Source organism: Halyomorpha halys, unplaced genomic scaffold (genome assembly GCF_000696795.3).
Source record: "Halyomorpha halys isolate HHAL.00 unplaced genomic scaffold, Hhal_1.1 Scaffold459.1, whole genome shotgun sequence".
NCBI classification, from domain to species: Eukaryota; Metazoa; Arthropoda; class Insecta; order Hemiptera; family Pentatomidae; genus Halyomorpha; species Halyomorpha halys.
Genome location: NW_027116111.1, coordinates 490,569 through 504,156, shown reverse-complemented (window position 1 = coordinate 504,156; position 13,588 = coordinate 490,569). Strand labels below are relative to the sequence as shown.

Sequence of the window (13,588 nt, the reverse complement as noted above, 5' to 3'; positions counted from 1 at the left end):
TGTTGTTGCAGGGAGCTGGTCACAGAACTGGCAGAATATGTCTCTTCCTTCTACTTAATAAGTGTGTTTATCACTATTTTACAATCAATTAATTCATGAACATAAGATGTTTTTGTATTTTTTAGAAGTAATTTAATTTCAAGAAAAATTATTGATTAAACTGGGGTCTCCATATATTATTTCTTTAATGTATATTGAAGTCATAATGTAGGCTATTGAATATGAAAACATTGTGTAGAAATAATAACATTCAAAGATACATATTAAATTTATTTTTCAGAAATAAAAAAAATCATTGTATACTTTTTAAATAAAACAATTGTTATAGTGCATACCAAGATGAGAAAAACTATGAATTAATGATGTTGAACCATCTAAACTACACTATCTTGCATTATCTATTTTAGAAAATGTACATAGAAATTCAATGAATTTTTCCAAAAAGTACAAAAGTACAAACATACAAATGCTACAAAAACTATTTTAGTGCAAAAACTAGTTTCAAATATACAATACACAGTGGCTTTACGTATAATTTCTAGTATAAAATATTTTCATGTTTTAAAATTGAAAGTATTTTTGATGGTGTTCTATATGTTTCGGAACTACTTAGTTCCAACATGTTCTCTGGCTTTACGAAACAGAATTGGTAAATATTAAATGAATGCAATTCGGAAATGTTTTCTTAAAACTCTTCTTTTAAATCCGACATTTCTGAGCAATCTCCAGGAGGAAGACAAGTAGCGATGCAGCTGTGCCTATGCCCCAAACGATGAAGATACCTGTGAGGTGCGACAGGTGGAGGCGTTCTGCCTCCCCAGGTCTCGACTTCGTCTGGCGCAAGACGTTGAAGACGTAGGGGTTCTTGAGGTACCTGTCTGTGTGCACTTTCTTCACCACAGCACTGATCAGTCCTCCCTCATCATACCAGCGGATGTACCTATTGATGGCCAACTCGTAAGGTGAACCTTCGAACATATATAATTAGAGAGGTATAGGGGCAGATACAGTTCGCTATTTTAGTGTTATAAAAATAATGAAGGTGTGACCCTACAGAATATAACAGAAGTCACAAAGAAAAACCATATTATAAGGGGAAGGGTAAAATTCATACCACTAATGCAGTTCTTTATTAATCAGAAGCAGACAACTTAATGTATCACAGAGTAGAGAAAAGCTAGAACATTTCTAGATCAGACCTGATACTGCTCCTCAATGGCCAAGGTAATGGGTGAGGAGATCGTGTCAGCACATCCTGAGTTTACTAAATAGGTTAGCATCTGGAAAATCATCAAAATAACATCCCTGACGATAAGTAGCTGCATCAGCTCCATGATGGTCAGGTGCCTGCCAATGATGCTCAGATCTATTAACATTATAATGTTATCAAGTTGGATAATGAAAGAATCACTAAGTAGAAATATAGAAGGAAGGATCAAACCATCCCTCACCCTTTAGATTTTTAAAGGATTCAGTGAGCTAAAAATTTTAGAATGATTGAATTTTTCAAAAGTTTTATAGTCCAGGTACTGGAGGAGTTTTACCTTTTCAAAAGGTCATATATGTTTGATATATTGTATATAGGAAAAATGTGTTATCTCTGTCAAATTTGCATGAAGGTGTCTTTAGAAGATCGAACCATAGCAGATAAATCGGGTAGTGAGTGAGTAACGAGTTCCCATAGCGCTTGAAAGAGCGGTTCAATTCGATTCTGACTCGTTCATATAGGACCGCCCACGTCAGTCGTAGGATACCACTTTACATGACGCTTTCTTCTTGGTTCAGATGAGTGGAGATCTCGATATTCAGGTCTGGTCCAATCGTCTAACGGCAGCTTAATTCTGATTTTTTTTATTTTCTGAGGATTGACTACAGTTCTTCACAAACTTTTCTCTATGGGATAGTATTTTATTTATAGCGGAATCTGTTCAAAATCTTCAGCAAACTTTAATAGAATGGGATAGGTATGATTATAAAATTTAATAAAAGTTAAACGATGCAAATTTGGCATCAACCTGAGGATGTGCTGATGATTTGTATAGTATCAATCCTGGGGGTAGCTGAAGACTAAATTACCTAAACACAGTTATAAGCAGAGATGTAATACCTGAAGATGATATATAAAATAGAATTAATAAAGCAATCATCATAAATTGCCAAATCTGCAACACTGTTGTTGGGAAACGTAAAGTGTAGAAACACGTAAGACAATATTAGCTCTATAAAACAATTAACCTTCCCACCCTAAGCGACACCCCCATTCTAAAAGCCATATACCATCCTGCATTATTTTTGTTGCAAACTGTTATTTAACAACTTTCGCTTTGATTGAAAATATTTACCTCGTCGGAATGCGAATCCAGTGAAGTACTCCATGAAGCAATAAGAAGACACTTCGAATTTTTTCAGAATATAGTACGGTAAGTCGTAATCAGGCAAAGAAAATCCTCCATAAACTTCGTAACCCCACAGAACCTGTTTTCCTTTGTTGATCAAATTGATGTGTTCTTCTGTACTGTTAACTTGAATAAATCTGTACTTCCATCTCACTTGGTTGCTATCCTGTATGGTAAGAAAAATAATATATGCCTGACTCTGAAAAATTTTAAAAAGTACAAATTATAAATTTGTTCGTAAGCTAACCTTAAGATCTATAAGATCACCGAATTCTGGTCTTGTCTTCATTGCCCAATGGAAATCGTTTTCGATCATATCTTCAATTGTTTCAATCTTTTTTGTGTAATCCTTGTTCGTCAGGTGGGAGATAAGACCGCTTGAAAATGAAGTTGTAATTACGAGAGTAAAGATTGACCACCTAAGTGAATAAAGACCATAAGTTGAGTTTATGATTTGTTAGCATGATCAATAAATGATGAATCATATATGAAGGGTTCGTAAGACAACAATATATGTCCATTTTAAGATTTACCTTAATCTATTGTAAAACCACTAATTTGAGGTTAAAAAACACACACGAAAATTTAATCCTTTAATAGATTATTAAAAAAGTGCGCTCAGAAATAAATACCCTCAGTAAATAACTATTTTATACGTCGAGACGTTTCGGTGTACTTTCTTAAGGGCTATGGAAACAAAATAGGCGAATAATTAAACATACTAGAGTTAAAATATGATTAATGATATATCAATGATTGTAAACTGATTAATTCTTGAGCTTACTTTCAAAAGAGCACAAATCGATAAATTAAAAACAGTGCTTATTTACATTTTAAATTGCATAAGGAAGAACTTCAATCATCAATCAGCTCAAATCCTCTAATCATTTTCTGTCAAAACTAAACAAATAAATTCTGTTTTGTATGCAAAGCTTCAGTTAGGATAATTATTCAACTAGTGATCTCATTCCTTTTATATCATAACTGGAAATTTTCCAAATTGGATATGCGCCTTTTTGAAAGTAATCTCACTAATTATAAAATGTGTGCTAACTGACCAGGTGAGTATATGACGAATCGCTCCTTGTTCCTTACCAGACCTAGGCACATCGGATAAGACCAAAATAGCAACGATCTGAAGGAAACTTTCCCCCAACAATTCGTATTCTGGAAAGCAATAGTGATTTACATCTCAAGAACGAAAAAATGATTTTCTATCCTATGTAAGTAACGCCTGCCATACTTTTTATTCTCTTCGTAAAGACCAATCTTCTCGTAACAGTGGTGAACCTCTGGAGTAGGAAGGTTGTGAAGAAGGTAACGGTGGCGATGAGGAGCCATAGCCCTGGGCTGAAAGGTTCGAAAATCTCGTCCCACTGGTCGCTGACCCGCTGCGGCCTGGGGACCAGCAGCTTGAGACACAGGAGGGCCAGGGGTTGGGAGACTTTGATGTTCTTCAGTTCGAGGGTCCGCGAGGAAACCAGGATGCCACAGAAGGCTACGTCCGATTTATTCTCGCTTGTCAGTGGCTCCTTGAACCAACCAGCGTGGAGGAACTTGGTATAATTGAACCTGGGCCTCAGCTTGAGGCGTTCGGCTATGTCCTGGAACATTATCATTTCCGCTCCACCGGTCCATGCTGCAAGTTAACACTTCATTATACACTATCATTACATTGTACTGTATACTACCATTACATTGTACTGTGCACTATCATTACATTGTACTGTGCACTACCATTACATTGTACTGTACACTATCATTACATTGTACTGTGCACTACCATTACATTGTACTGTGCACTATCATTACATTGTACTGTGCACTACCATTACATTGTACTGTGCACTACCATTACATTGTACTGTACACTATCATTACATTGTAATGTGCACTACCATTACATTGTACTGTGCACTATCATTACATTGTACTGTGCACTATCATTACATTGTACTGTGCACTATCATTACGTTGTACTGTGCACTGTACTGTGTATCTTGTCGCAGGGAGTATGATAAATAATGTAAAAAGATCTAAGAAGAAAAACCAAGAATAACATATTATTAAAATGTTTCCAATGTCTCAAATATATCGCTATAAATCAACTGTTAAAAAATATATATAATATAAGTTACATCAACCATGTAAGGCCCACCAGGCCGATCTGGTATAAAAATAAAATCAAATCTAAATATCGTTATATTTGAATTTTATACTTTTATAAAATTTATACTTGCACAACCGTTAGTTTTGTAACAGTACTTCTTTACAAAGTACTGAACTCCTGACCCTCTTTAGCGGTACATATTTTAATTATTTTTTTATGTATTAGAGAGGATAGATATCGAATGCGAGAGTTCTCAATGAGTAAACTTGTGTATTAAACATTCGCAGAGAAAAGATATCAGACAAATTTGGCACGTTTACAAACAGTACATTTTGATCTCCAAAATACTTTCCTATAGGAGATTTTGAGCAATTTATGAAAAATTAAAGATCTTATTTCTAATGAAGTTTTCATTTTAAGTTTCTTTTGATCGAAATCCATTTATAATTTAAATGTATACCAATATATAATATGAATAATATATATTTATTTAGACAGTGTAACCCACCTGGTTGTCCTTTGGCATTTATCGGACCGATCTGGGAAAACATAGAGCAGCTGCTCGTTTGTACCCAAATCTCCCGTCCCAAAAAATCATTGGGCCCTTCTTTCTGTCAGAAGAAGAAGAAAATAAATGGTAAATATGGAAATACATAAAGGAATTGTAAGATGATGTTCAATTTGTATTTACAAGCCTTTTCCAAGTGGCGTTGGGCTCTGAGCGGAAGCTGACGTAATAACGTTCAGTCCAGGTTAACCTGTAGCCGAATGTCAAGTCCGATGAAGACACGATGGCCACTTCTGCATCGCGGAATATCCTCATGTCTACCTGCCACATGAGTAATTATTAAAATTAATTTTGGACGAGTTAAGTATAAATAATAGAAGATGGTTGAGGGTGCAGTCAAAATAAAACACAAATAATTTGATGTAACTTATTTCCGTTCCATAACATGGAAATATTTTTAATTCAGAGTTTGGCTGTTTTCGGCGCTGAAACCACTTGGCGGTTAGATTTCAAGCTAACAGGTTCGTTTTATTCTCTTTTTTCCCCTATCTTTATTTTACCCCCCTTCTTTTTTAATTTTCCTTACAAACGTTATTAGTTATGTTCACCATATATTATTATTGTTGTTTGCAAAATTTTTTTTTTCTATTCATTTCTTTTGTTAAACTTTACTTATATTTGGCCTCTTTATCTATTGTTATGGTTACATATATTTTCTTTCTCTCAATTTTATTTTTCTTTCCATATTTAATTTTTAAATTATTAATAACTAATATATTCATATTTCTTTGCATTGTATAACTTAATTTTTATTTTATTTCCTTAATTATGTTATTTTACCTACTTATTCAATTACCTATGTACACATTTTATTTTCCACTTCTCTCATCACTTTATTTTATTAATTCCATTCTGCAAAATTATTTACTTTATGTCATTCTGTTTATTTTATTTTCTATATTCATTGGTTGTTATCTTGTTCTGTTCTTAGCCCTGATGAAGGCTAGAAACTCTAGCCGAAACGTTGGCACGATTAAATAAGTTACATCAACTTATTTGTGTTTAATTTTAACCGCACCCCCAACCATCTTCTCCTCGTATAAGTCACCCACAGTCAACTATATCTCATAATTATATATAATAGAAATTGAGACGAATGAGTTACGTTTTTCAACTCAAAACAAAATTCTTATATATTGTTACTTTTTTGTTGAAACAATGTTGAGTTACCAGAACTACCTGACTTAGTCGAAATATATCGCCACAGTAGGGAATCATTTCGGTGAAACTAAAAAAAATCGATTTTCGAGACAACCATAACGTGCATACGCACACGTTGGGAAAGTTCATTTCAACATTTGTCCTCTACAATACTACATGTCTCATGAGATAGGAGAGCTTAATTAACTTTTTTTATGAATTAGAATTATACATGTCAGTTCTCAACATATTGTATTATATTGTGTGCAAATTGGGTGCCGCAAGCATATGCCAGGGATGCCGCAAGCGTGTGCCAGAGTAGCTGCAAAACGGGACTTAGCAATATTTATTTTTTCAATTTAGAAGTAGAAACCTTTTTTATAAAATAGTAGCACCACCATCTCCTTGTCTATATTACGTATACCACTCGTGTGTCTACGTTTGAGAATAAACACATAATTTAGAATACCATACAAATACTCATTGTATTTGCAGTATTGAACCCAAGACCCTTCATAGATTGTTGTGGTAGTTTCTAGTTTATTTTTTTTTTTTGACGTAGGTATCATTTAGTAAAGGTTCCTTATTAAAAATATTATATTATACATAAATTAGCTTGTTTTCCTGTATATTCAAATACTTTAGGAAAAATTGTGCCCCTATTTTTATTTATCCTGACAAGAGTGCCGCGAAATGTTTTTAGCCCAACATGGATACAGCGGCGAAAAAAGGTTGTGAACCATTCGTATAGCAAATCAACTAAAAATTTATGAAATAAGAAATTTATGAAAAGTGTAAATGAAGTTGTAATTTGATTTAGTTATATTTTTTTAAAGTTTGCAATGTTTTCTCCACGTGAACACTAAAAATGTCTCTCGGTAGTGTTTGTCAACTCTTGGGCAATCAAGTGGCTGGAAGGGGAAATCGCACGAAAGTGTCTGCAGGCGACTTCAGTTTGAGTGCACATTTATCACACTCATCTCAACCATTTGGAGTCTGAGACATAATTATTTTTGAAAGCTCCTACCGTAAAAGTAATAAAACCTCCCAAAGTTGTAACTAGTAAAAAACACTAATATACTTGTCTAATAAAAAATAAAAAGTTGGTAATTATTGTTTCATTTGTAATTTACTAATGCTATTTAACTAAATAAAAAAAGGTCTTTGCCATGTTGCCCCTTTAGTATGGGCTGCTCATGGCATACCATCCCTTTGCTAGTTACGCCACTGTCACCGTGTGAACCAAACTTTGCCACTCGACCATAGGATAGTTAAGATGCAAGCCAAGTTTTTTTTTTGTTTTATTCATCCATGTTGTATTAGTTTATTTTGTAATTTTAAATTCCAATCTTCTAAACAAAAAATATCCTATTTTTATGTAAACTTAACAATAATAATTTTTGTGATCGGTTCTATTTTACTGTATCCCAGATCAAATTTGTTATAGCCAAGTATACTAGCCTAACAAAAGATAACAAAGCCTTGTACACATGAATGGGATTGGTTGAGATCGGGCGCTCTCGTCTGTTTTTGATATTCCAATCCCTCTAAACTCCTGTCTTTATTTCTTCTCTATTTTCTTATTCTCATTATATAATTTATCTTCATTTTTTTATTAATTAATCTTTCATAATTCATAATTAACCATTTTTTATAACTGTTAGGAATGCAAAGTGGTTACTTTTTTTCAAACAAACAAAATTAGGTTTTTGTACATTCGGCACTTAAGATCTGTTTCGATTGGAAAAAATCTAACTGATTTAAAAGATTATTTAATTTTACATTAATACAACATGAAAATTAAAATCGTTAAAATTGTTTTTGAGAAAATCGAAAAAATGTAAAACATTGATCATATAATTCCTGTATGTCGATTTTAATGTCCCAGACATACACCTGCCAAAAATTTATTTCAGTTTTTCACGACTTAACGTTTTGAAGTCAGGGTGCCAGCATACACACAGACGCATAGAGAAACCTTTTTGCGAGACTTGGTTATTATATGATCACAATAATTCCCGTTACTAGATATTACACTTAAGTATAGGTAAGTGAAAGCATTCATTTTTACATATGCATGGATGGACGTTTGTTAGATTAAATCTCGAGTATATTCCTAGAACAGAAACTGTATTACCAGTTTTCATGACGACGGAATTCCTTTTAGTGCTATAAATAACGCAAGATGACGTTGAGAACAATTATCTCATTGCTCTTGCTCTTCCTTGTTTATTTCTTAATAAATTCATTGATGCAAATGACAAAGTATGGCGAAGGTAATCCTCTAACTTACAAACAGGTTTAGCTTCGACTTAGTCATGTATTCTCGCATATTAGTTACATATATCCATTCAATATGCGGTGGCAACTTTCGTAGCTGCTAAGGATTGGCAAAAAGGACCGATTGTCGGACTGGTCCCTCCACCCAGATACCAATACATATATAATACATCACTTCTATCAATATCTTCAAAGGTTCGTACAAAGCTAGTATTAATTAAATCGTTTTACTTCAATTCAATATAGATAATTTTTAGAAAAATTCTTGAATTTTATTATAAAGTACCTCTACATCACGAAGAAACCATCCCAAAAATGTATTTTGAATGACTCTCATCTAAGTTATAATTATTTATCTTTTTTCTTTAAATGTATTTAATTGATAGATATTACAATCTAAAACACTATTGTGGGCAATAGGTATTAGTGATGAATGATCACATTGATACTAAAAAAAATAAAATAAGAATGAAAATAAATAAATAAATGAAAGAAATAAAAATAAATAAAATCTCTCTTAAAATATATACAAATAGAATAATAAAGAAAATGAACATAATCAAACTATGTATATGAAAAAAAATAATAATAATTAAAATAATATAATCTCTAGTCAAATTTACACTCTTATATACAATATTTACACAATCGACCTGAGGATCCCTGAGCCCACTCTATCCCCCACGTGGAGGAGGGGGGAGTAGAGCAGAGCTCGAAAGATCCCAGGACATCCCTCTCGCCGCATCACTGGTAATGAGTCAGTGGAGGCTGAGCAAGTGCGCTAAAGCCGCAAACACTCAACTTGAGTGGAGAATCTGACCATTGCCAGAACTCCAATTGCCTATTTTTATTTTACTATAAGTCTCTTGGCCATTGCTGTTTCAACCTTCTAGGTGGGCTGTAGGAATGGGTAGAACTAGATAAGGTTTGAACCAAAGGATTAGGATGGTTGGAAAGGTTTATATGGAATTTTGAGAATTTGGTTGGTATGAGGTCAAGGACAAAAGGGATATGAACGTCGTGGTGTGGTACTAGAAATCTTTAAATTTACAACTTTAATAATTTTTCCCCATAATATTTTCTAGTATACTTTTTTGATGATTTCGTTATGAATAACTACTTCATTAAAGGTACCAGAATAATTTAGCCTGTAGTTTTGAAAAGAACCATTTGTGAAGTTCGGTCAAAAAAACCTTTCGAATGAAAAAAAACCTAACAAAAAGAAACAAAAAAACTGCATTGCTACAATCCTTGAAATGAAGGGTCAGGAGATCTCTCAAATATTAGTAAAACGGACTTCTCACGTCAACAGTCTAACTAAAATCCACTAAATAAAGATAGTAAATCACTACAAGATTTTTTAAAAATGTATTTATTAATATTTACAAAAAAAAAATAAATCCAATAAATATGATATTAGCTTTACAATGACATGCGTGACACAGACTTGCGGAGAAACTACCCTTTTGTAGCACTCCATAAGTGATGAGCGTGAAAAGGAAGCAAATATAATATAACACACCTTGGTTTGAAAACTCATTTATATTTCATCTATAAAGTCATTTTTCGTCTTTATCAAGTTTTTTATTATTACTATTTTAAAACAATAATATCAACCAAAATAACTGTTTAAAAAAATACACGACTAATATAATTATGAAGTGGACTAATTGTTTTAGAATGCCGTAATAATTTGTAGAAACGTCTCCTAATACAAGCATTAAATCAACCTGATATATTAAATATTAAAGAATAGAGTATAATCGCTAGAAATATTTAAAAATGGAAGTCAGGAATCCGAAATTTTTCTAGCTTATGAAAATTAATAATCATTAATGTTGCTGTAAATGTGGGGTGAGTGAAAAAAATTGGAAAATGAAAATAAATATTTTTTTTTAATAAATGAATGTAATAACAAGTCAAATGACGTATTTTCAGTTTAGGTTCGTAGAAAACCAATTTTGCACCGCTACGTGGCCTTCATCTTCTGCAGGAAAATAAGGCTGGAAATCAAACCTTGCAGAACTGGAAAGGAAGTTGAACAGATCCAAACAGGATAAGCTACCGAACACTACTTGACGTCAGGCCTTCTCAGAAAAGTTCTATTTGAGTATCCTTGGGGATTCCCCGCGGGCTCTTTCGCTGGAGCGCAATGGGTTCCCCCAATGTGCGAAGTGTTTGGAACTTGAAGACTGTTCATCGAAATCATTAAATTGCAAATTCGTTTGTGTTCTAAACTAACACGAGGCTCTTCCTATCATTCGGGGTTATCTAAGAATTCTTACAGAAACAACATTGAACCACTTCACCCCACATTGAAATGAACTTTGGCACTTTTTCCTGGATTTCATTCTTTTTTTATTTGTATTAAACCCATACAAATCATTATTGCTCAGTACTATCCGCTTCAAAATTATATTATAGAGTAATTGCATAATTTTTAAATATTATAGGCGGCCTATATTTAGTATTACTGGGAGCATGGTTGTCCAGAGGGCAAAAGTCCATTTTAATTCAGTTGTACGGTCACCATAGTGAGCAAATGCACTGCTTAAATGCTGGCGGTAAAACTCAACCTAAATCTTGCGGCGGTCGAAAAAATTGTGGATTAAGAACTACTGACTAATTATCTACTGTAGTACCAAACAGATGAAAAAATTTTGCGGACCCCTTTGGGCTAAAAAATTCGGGGCACCCTTGACGTGCTCAAAAATATATAAAAATGTTACCACAATTATCCCTGGCGTACGCATTTTGGGAACTGCTGACCTTGGATTTTCGAAGATGAACCTAATGAAAGAATTAATAAGACTCAACTCTTTTCTATTTGTTTAAAAAGTTTCTCAAAAATAAATCATTTCACATATTATTTGTGAATATTCCAATTTTATCAAAAACATATCTAATTCATTTCTATTATTTTTCTTACTGATTGACGTTGATAAAGTCATTTAAGTTAATTTTTTTTTTTTTTTTTTGCCATTTCACATGGACTAAAATTCGATGGCATAAATCGGTAGGTGGTCGGCACTGTTTAAAGTGAAATATGATATTAATACCTCAGATTAATGTTGTTTTACAATATGGCGTCACAAAAAAAAAAAAAATGTAATCATGTTATTTTATGACCAATCTGAATATAATGAAAATTTAACCCCTGTAATATCCAAATCCGCAGAATTTATTTTATTCAGCTACAGGGTATTTGTGTACTTAACATATATTGAGCAAAATGTAAGCATCTTGAGGTATTTGGAGAATACCATTTATCTCTAAAAAATTAATAATATTTTTTAACAATGTGTTATATTTGAATATCATAATCATGAGAGATAGTTGACCGGATGACTTATACGAGGAGATGGTTGGGAGGTGCGGTCAAATTAAAACACAAATAAGTTGAATGCATCGTGTTATATTTAAGATAAATAATCCGAAATTGTTAGTGTCGGTATTGCCTAATACAGGATATATGAGAAACCAATAACGATATGATAAGATACAAATAAATAATAAAAATTCTATATCCTGATACGTTATTGAGCATCGATAAATTCTTGATATTTCTCTTAATATTACTGCTCAAGTTTGTTCCGTTTTTCCTTTACACAATGTAAGGCCAGCTAAAATTGTCGTAATATATTCTATAGCATGCCTTTAAAAACTTATTTGCACTAAACAACACTTCCAAAGTTAAATTTTTGTTTTTGTAGAATATTGTAAAATCGAAGTGATTAAAGTAACACTTTTATTAGTATCAATTATCGATATTTTCGATATAATGATTTATTACAACATATTAAAACAGTAAGCGAATACAATCCATCCTTAACATAAATTCCATTCCCATTGAATCCAATGGGAACCATTCAGTTAATTTTCATGTATTACATTAAATATTAAAAAAGTCCATGCATGCATGGATTTTTATTTTTTATTTATCTTTATTTTTATTTTTATTTTATTTTTTATACAACACGAGGAGGCCCCTCACCTCCGGACTCAAAATAGCTCCTGAATGGATAACACATATGCAAAATTAAATATAACAGGTAACCTTAAAATACCAAAGGTAGTAAAAGGTAAGACACAACACGAATTACTTTTCTTTCTTGCACAGTAATGCACTACTAATTCACATTTTATTTCTGTTTTTAGAGGGTTCGGAAAAAAAAAAAAAAAAAAAAAAAAAAAAAAAAAAAAAAAAAAAAAAGTGGCGGAACGGCCCCTCCCCGTTATAATCAAACAATAATCCACTAACGTAAGCCAACCAAGTTACAACCTTTATTGGACTCCTCACCTAACCTTATAATCCCAAAAGGCAATCCAAGGTATCCTTAACACCCAGTTATACATATAGCATACCTCCTATTTGTATGTACCAAATACCCACTAACATTACTGGAGGTTATGAAAAAAAAAAAATTAAAAAAGTAATGATGAATGAAATATGGTCCGGGTGCGGTAAAAAAAAAACTCAAATAGTAGATAATTATACTATTTTATTGAGCTATTTATAATTATCTACTATTTGAGTTTTTTTTTACCGCACCCGGACCATATTCCATTCATCTATAGACATAGTCAATCAATATAATCTTCCAGTAAAAAAGTAATATTTTTTTCTACTATTTGCGAATGATGCATCATCATCATATTAATTCATATGTTTATATTGTATTTATTGCAATGCAATTATGTTGAGGCTGTCATAAACAACAAGTGTACCTCTGTCCATCGTATTTCTATCAAGATGAAACTCATATTTGTTTGTTGATATGTGTCATAACAACTATTGGGCTACTTTCTTGTGTTAGAATTTTAAACAGTGAAGAACTTTATTCCTAAAATAATTTCTGGTAAAGCTTTTTTTTACTTTGACTTGTATATACCTGGAATATATAGTGAGGAGACGAAGTATTGCGATCGGAAAAAAGTTCGAATTCAAGTTTCTGACGACAATACACGTTTTTAGGTATCCAGAGTTCAAATGTCCAAATCTTAAAAAAATGGTGTGTATATGTCAACATCCTAGTCCTAAACCGGGAAAACGCCTAGGATGTGACAGCAACTTTTTCGATAAAATATAATAAA

General features: G+C 32.6%; 1 protein-coding gene across 3 annotated transcripts in view; it reads right to left on the bottom strand.

Moving 5' to 3' along the window:
• Positions 1-349: 349 nt before the first annotated feature.
• LOC106683043 (glutamate [NMDA] receptor subunit 1) overlaps positions 350-13,588 on the bottom strand; it is a 19,675-nt gene continuing 6,436 nt past the window's right edge. For 2 of the 3 annotated variants that reach the window (XM_067052985.1, XM_067052986.1), the window contains exons 3-9: positions 5,198-5,335; positions 5,015-5,117; positions 3,640-4,035; positions 3,455-3,563; positions 2,644-2,815; positions 2,343-2,562; positions 350-968 (exon numbers count right to left, since the gene is read on the bottom strand). In XM_067052985.1, the coding sequence (XP_066909086.1) occupies positions 700-968; positions 2,343-2,562; positions 2,644-2,815; positions 3,455-3,563; positions 3,640-4,035; positions 5,015-5,117; positions 5,198-5,335 (1,407 nt within the window). In that variant the 3' untranslated portion in view covers positions 350-699. Of the gene's footprint in view, positions 969-1,199; positions 1,367-2,342; positions 2,563-2,643; positions 2,816-3,454; positions 3,564-3,639; positions 4,036-5,014; positions 5,118-5,197; positions 5,336-13,588 lie in introns of all 3 variants that reach the window. The other variant, XM_067052987.1, reaches the window with a different exon arrangement.